The following is a 7,310-nucleotide window of genomic DNA, read 5'->3' on the forward strand; positions in this document are numbered from 1 at the left end:
TGAGTCCACATATATCCTTCTGAATCAACACTGGTCATTCCCTGTTTGACTTTATATGTTGTCATGTTTCCAGATCCTTGTAGAGAAATTACCATTATTACCAAGAGTTAATGATCCAAAAATGTAGGAGACTCAGTAACACTATAATGGGGGCTTGATAATTAACTTACAGTTTTAAGAAAGACAATACTAATTTGTACAGTTTATAGAACATTTTACTTTCCTATAGAATCTGCATTTGCTAATTTTCTCCATATTCTTAGTATCTTTAACTCCTTCTTTATTTATGTTAGTTTGTTTTGACTAATACCCATTTATACAGTATGTAATGATCATTGCAATTGATTTGCATACCCTCATTGTGTTCCCTTAATTGTTGGTGATATTAAGCCTCACTTTGCTCACATTCTGAACATTTCTGAATTGTTTATAAGAAATATATCCAAGTCATGAACTCATTTCAATTATTTTTTACTTTTCAAATTTAGATTAAAATATTCTTTTTTTTCTGGTAGAGAGATGAGTCAATGCTTAAGAATTCATACAGAAATCACTTTATATCTCTGTTCACTTCCTAGATGCTACCAGTGGCTCACAGCTGTATAAAAATCCAGCTGTTGGAGATTCCAAGACCCTGGTCTCTGCTGGACTCAAACTCAATCACAACATCCCCAAAATACACAATTTAAAAAGGTAAATCTTAAAGTATTGTAATCACTCATTGTAAATATTATTTTTGAATATTTTATGTTGTTTTTATTGATGAATATTGAAATCTTCTTCATGTGAATTTCAGAAATAATGATGTATTTTAAAAATACTTTCTCTGAAAAAATACACATGAATAATTTAGTTTAATTTTTCTTAGTATGCGTTTTTTTTTTTTCTGTGTAGCCCTGAATGTCTTTGAGCTGCTTCTGTAACCAGGTTAGGCACAAATATATAATCACGTATGTATCTGGCTCTTGGGGACTGAAATTAAAGATGCCCACCACCATGTCTAGATAAATCATTAAACTTGCATAAACATTTCCAATTTTTTTCCATCCCGTTGATATAACAGTGAATATCTAATTTCTAAGGAAAGTATTTTTAAATGCTCCATTTTTCCCTGGGAGAACCATATAAATACAATAAAGTTACGAAGGTTTAATTTAAGCTAATTTCATAAAATGATGTGCAACAATGCATTTACAGGGTCGTTATTCCATGCTAAACTTATTTCCTTTTTTTTAAAAAAATAGGAATGAAAATGGCTTCTGAAAACTTTGCAATGGGGGTTTTTCTCTTCTCTCAGATTACAGTGGGACTGCTTGGCAATTCCTCGATACTACTTTATTATATCGTTTTGATATTTTCTGGAAAGCATTTAATGCCTCGAGACGTGGTTGTACAGCACTTGACTTTTGCCAACTGCTTGTCTATCATGTCAAGAGGCGTTCCACGGGCAATGTCAGATTGTGGGTTTGAGAATTTCCTTGATGACGCTGGATGTAAATTGACAGTGTATACTTACCGAATAGCAAGGGGTATGTCTCTTTATGCGATGTGTCTCCTGAGTTGCTTCCAAGCGATTACAATCAACTCTAGCAACTCCAGGTGTATGAAGCTCAAACACAGAGCCCCCAGGTACATTGGACCCTTCTGCTCACTTAGCTGGCTTCTGCATCTGCTTCTGAATATCTTGATACCAGTAAGAATATCAGGCCCTAGTTACAGGAAAAATGAGACTTACCAGATGGCTTACGGATACTGCTCGCTATTTTCTCCTTACAATGTGGCAACTGTACTGTACCTGTCCTTACTGTGCTACTGTGACGGCCTCGGTCTGGGTCTCATGGCCTGCTCAAGCGTCTCCATGGTGAGCCTCCTCTACAGACATAAGAGACAGGTCCGGCATATCCACGGTGCTCAGAGCTTTCTGAAAGTCTCACCTGAAGACAGAGCCACCCAAACTATCCTCATCCTCCTGTGCACATTTGTCATCTCTTACTCATTCTCTTCCATTGTGGTCGTCTTTAGGACCTATTCTAAATATCCAATGGTTTGGGGAGTAAGTGTATGTACATATCTAGAAATATGCTTTCCCATATTTTGCCCCTTTGTTCTCATCACCAATATAAAGTCTACTTCCAAAGTGTTTTCATCCTGTTTTGTCAATTGTCGTTTCCACAAATGTAGAGCCTTGGGCATCTCTTTATTCTAATGTATTATTATATGTTTACGTGTTTCAGATTGCTAAAACTGAAATTTGAAAACATTGAGATTCCTACTGACTTCTTTATTGTGAGGAGGGATCAGTCGTCATACTGTAGGAAATCATTTGATAAACATGCCACTTACTTTTCTTGTCCCTTCTCACAAAATGCATGACAAAGGCAACTCAGAGAAGTCTTTCACCTGACAGTCTGAAGGTACAATCCATCACCGTAAGATGGACGCAGTCAGGGAAGATGAATTTGTGGTAAAATGAGCATAATGTATGTGGTAACACTGAGGTCAAAGTTAGGAAGTACAGACTTAAATTCCTGTGCTCAGTTTATTTCCCTTTGGCTCTCTTTATTAAGACTCTGTATCACCCAAATCATGGTAGGTTTTTCTGCCATTATTGAACATATCTGAAACACCCTCAGAGTCATATCAACAATGAATTCTGAGGAACAGAATTTCATATTGTCAACTTGACACTCATGTGTATTATGTTTAACTATTGATCTTCTAATAAATGTCTATATTTTAAGTTCAAAACAGCACAAGTTTCCCAACTTTTAAATTCATAATTAATCAGGAGAATATAAATTGGTATATACCAAAATTGATGTAAAAATCACAAAACAAAATCAACAACATACATACAAATATATACATACATACATGTTCATTTACATGTGTATATATATAAACCATCAACATTTAAGCTATGACATATGTTAATCATTATGAAAAATGATTGACATTATATTAACATGGGGAATTATTGAAGGTGATCCAAAGAGGATAACTAACACTAAGGAAACCTTAAAATGCCATATAGTTGGTCTAGGTATGTCTTTTTATGTGAGCGTATTCTATACAGAGGTTTATTCTATGCAGGGTTTATTCTATACAGAGTATTGTGCTCATAGTAGAAGACAGAGGCTGCCAACTAAAAAAGCAATATGTGAAATACCTTCCCTTGAGTTTTTTGTTTGAGTGTTTGGAGATACACTGAACAAAACAGACTATTGCTACTGGTCTCAGGTAACAACCGAGACCATCAACATCCCTTGCTAAAGATACCACACACTTTGGCAAAGAAACATGATATATCTATTGCATCTGAGATGTATTCAGGATTTTTAAGGAAGAAAATCAATAACCTGTAAACACTGTGAATGACAAAAATAATCATCCTAGTAAGACAATATCATTGCTACATTGCTAGCACACCTATTATTCAGCAACTAGACACATTTTGGTTGGTTTTGGGGCTTGCTCTGTATTGCAATTCTCAACGTGTGGGCCATGACATTTGGGAAACACACATTTCTGAATATCTTAGAAACTGAGACACTGCCCAGTATCAAAAATACCATTATAACAACAAAAATAGATTATGACTGTAGTGGGCTTTTGTTCTTGTTCTTGTTTGGAGGGAGGGAGGGAGAGAGGGAGAGAGAGAGAGAGAGAGAGAGAGAGAGAGAGAGAGAGAGAGAGAGAGAGAGACCCCACACACACACAGAAAGAGAGAGAGAGAGAGAGAGAGAGAGGAGAGAGAGAGAGAGAGAGAGAGAGAGAGAGAGAGAGAGAGAGAGAGAGAGAGAGAGAGAGAGAGATATTCTCTGAGAAGCCCTGGGTATGTTGGATCTCATTCTGTAGACTAAGCCAGTCTCAAAGTCAGAGACCTGCTTGCCTCTATACTCTGAGTGCTGGGATTAAAAGTGTGAACCAACATGTTCAGTGCGGTTATACACTTTTAATACCAAAATAAAATATGGGTTCTCCATGGTAGTGACCCACAGATTGAGGACCACTGCTCAATAGGGAGCCAAGTGCTGCAAATCAGGCAGGTAAACATGGTAAGCAAACTTACAGGACAGATGCATACAATAAATGCCATAGTTTTGCCAAATAAACAGTGTTAAATTGCCCACTAAATTATCCATAGATTAGTGCAACACTCAGAACTCATCCAAACAATTTATGTGTGCTATGAAGGTGGTTATCACACTGATCAAACTACACAAGATGAGGGACTCTGTAATACCCAGTCACAAATGCAATATCTATATCCTTGCCCTCACCAGAGGTTCAGGGAACATCATCTAAAGGAGAATAAAAATTTCAAAGAGCCATATGTGAGGGAGGATCAGATAATGATTTTGTGGATTGTTTATGACCGGACCACTATACTCATGAATTAACAAAAGTTGTGGTTGCCTGAATAAACACATACAACATTTGACATTAGAATTCTAGCACGAAGGAGGAAATGATCTTAAATTTAGTGCTATGAAAATGATAAAGGCCTTAAAAGAGGAAGATAAATGCCTCGAAGACATGCAGGAAAATGTAATAAAAAAAGGTGAAGTAATTGAATGAATCCCTTAAGGAAATACAGGAAAATACAATAAAGTGGGAAAAGAAAATGAATAAAACTTTTCAAGACCTGAAAATAGAAACAGAAGTAATAATGAAAAAACGATCGGAGGCAATCCTGGAGATGGAAAATCCAAACAAAGGGAACAGGAGCTAAAGACACAAGCATCATAAACACAATACAGGAGACGAAAGAGAGAATCTCAGCAGTATGATAGGAGACATTATTAGTCAAAGGAGATGCCACTGGTGCAAGCACAGAATAATATACCAAACAAAACTTTCAATCACCATAAATAGAGAAAACACAATATACCATGACTAAATGAAATTTAAAAATATCTTTCCACCAACACAGCCCTACAAATGATACTAGAAGGAAAACTCCAATAGAAAGAGTGTTACACCCAAGAGAACACAGAAAATAAAAAATTCACACAAGCAAAAATATAAGGAAATCACTGAAAGACACATAGATTCTTTCTCCTCTTCTCTCTCTCTCTCTCTCTCTCTCTCTCTCTCTCTCTCTCTCTCTCTCTCTCTCTCTCTCTCACCCCACCACCACCACTACCACCACAACCATCAAAATAACAAGAATACACAATCACTGGCCCTTAATATCTCTCAACATCAATAGACTCAATTTCTTAATAAAAAGACACAGGATAACACAATGGATGCAAAAACAGTTTCCATCAATATTCTGCATACAATTAACACTTCAGCAACAAAGATATATATTATCTCAGAGTGAAGGGCTGTAAAACAGTCCTCCAAGCAAACAGACTCATGAATAAAGGAAAGTAGCCATTTCATTATGTGATAAAATATAATTTCAATGAAAAGTAATCAAAAGGGATGGGGAAGGAAACTTTATATTCATCACAGAAAAAAATCTAACAAGAAGATATCTCAATTATGAACATTTATGCCCCAAATGCAAGAGTATCAACATTCATAAATTACCCATCTATTTACATTACTAAAGCTTAAATCACAATCTTACCCCACACATTAATAATGGGATACCTCAACACCTTGCTGTCACCAATAGACATGTCAGTGAGACAGAAATTAAACAAAGAAACAATGAAACCAACCAACGGTATGAATCAAATGGACCTGAGAGATATCTATAGAACATTCACTGAAACACAAAAAGAAAATACCTTCTTCTTAGTCACAGAGCAAGCCTCAACAAATACAAGAAGATTGGTATCACACTTTGTATCTTATCAGACCACCATGGATTAAAGCTGGACCTCAACAATAACAGAAAAAAACAGAAAGCATACAAACTTATGGAAACTGAAAAACTCCTTACTCAATGATCACTGGGTCAAGGAAGAAATAAAGAAATGTATTAAAATGTTTCTAGAACTCAATGAAAATAAAAGCACAACATACCCAAACTTTTACTCAAACATATGGGATACAATGTGTAGGGGAGATAAACCTGTTTTTGTTTTGAGCCCAAGTGTGGGATGGGGAAGAGAGCAGGATGTTTACCACTTAGATGTGAGAGAGCAAGGTGTTTTTCCACTTAGAAGTCGAACCACATTGTGGGGTACTTGATTGATGCCAGCTGAAAAACATCCTTCAACAGACTGAGAGGATATATGTATGAGCCCAAAACAGGAGCCTTGGGGCTTTTGGTTGGGGCTTGGTTTTTGGCTGTTCATCACTCCATTTCAAGACACAGCCTCCAGATAGCAACGCCATATTCCCTACTCTCTGGCCCATAGTTCTGCCTGACTCCCTGTGGGGACATCCTGGATACTAAATGCTTACAAAGTCTGTACATATGATGGCAGAACCCAGTTTGCACAAAATCTGAGTACCTACAGGGAGAGCGGGAAATGCAAATGAGCAAGTGGCTGGTTGCTGACTCCAAAATGGCAGCGTCTGTTTGTGTTTCCTGAAGAGAGAACGTGATCCTGGCAGGCACACACATAGATCTAGCCTCAGGCCTCCTATTTAAGCCTGCCACCATGAGGATGGCTCTGGATTCCACAGACATGCAGATCCAGTCTGTGGTTCACACTCTACCAGATGGCCTGAGTAGACCTTCAGGACCTAAGGTACATACAAGGTAAACACCCAGACCCTACTCCCCCTGCCTATAGGTCCAATAGCTACACAACTAGAAGCAAGAAGCTTCTTACAGAGATCAAACCCCCAGCACACATCACGGGCAGGGCTTCTGCATGCCTAAAAATCACAGCTAGGACCAGGAACAACCAGCCAATTCCAGCAACAAACACATGATTAAAGGAAGGTGTAAGACTACAATAAACAACAACAACAAGAAAACAAAATAGGGTAATATGGCTCCACAAGAACCTCCAGCAAATACTGGACATCTTAATGAAACACAGGAAAATATCCTTAAATCTACACCTATTAAGATGTTAGACTCTTTTGAAGAGAAAATGAAGAAGTCCTTCAAAGAAATACAATAAAATATAGTCAAATTGAGGCTTTTAAAGAGGAAATGAATAAATCTCTCAAAAATGGAGGAAAATACAATCAAACAGAAGCCTGCAAAGACAAATAGTAAAATAAAATCAAAGACGTGAAGAAAATTAATAAAAGTTTTAAGACTTAAAATGTAAGTAGTATCAATAAAGACAACCCAAACTGTGGAAATCCTGGAGATGGAAAACTTAGGGAAGAGAACAGAAGCTAGAAAAGTAAGCATCACCAATAGAATACAAGAGCTAGAGGAAAGG

General features: G+C 37.1%; 1 protein-coding gene across 1 annotated transcript; it reads left to right on the top strand.

The window, feature by feature from the left end:
- Positions 1–1,246: 1,246 nt before the first annotated feature.
- Positions 1,247–2,259, top strand: LOC311591690 (vomeronasal type-1 receptor 4-like; the record flags this gene model as incomplete). Its single annotated transcript, XM_084771598.1, has 1 exon — positions 1,247–2,259. The coding sequence occupies one exon, from the start codon at positions 1,247–1,249 to the stop codon at positions 2,204–2,206; it is 960 nt and encodes a 319-aa protein (XP_084627724.1). The 3' UTR covers positions 2,207–2,259.
- Between the last annotated feature and the right edge of the window lie 5,051 nt (positions 2,260–7,310).

Source organism: Acomys minous (genome assembly GCF_964271855.1).
Source record: "Acomys minous genome assembly, chromosome: 20".
In the NCBI taxonomy this organism is placed as follows: domain Eukaryota; kingdom Metazoa; phylum Chordata; class Mammalia; order Rodentia; family Muridae; genus Acomys; species Acomys minous.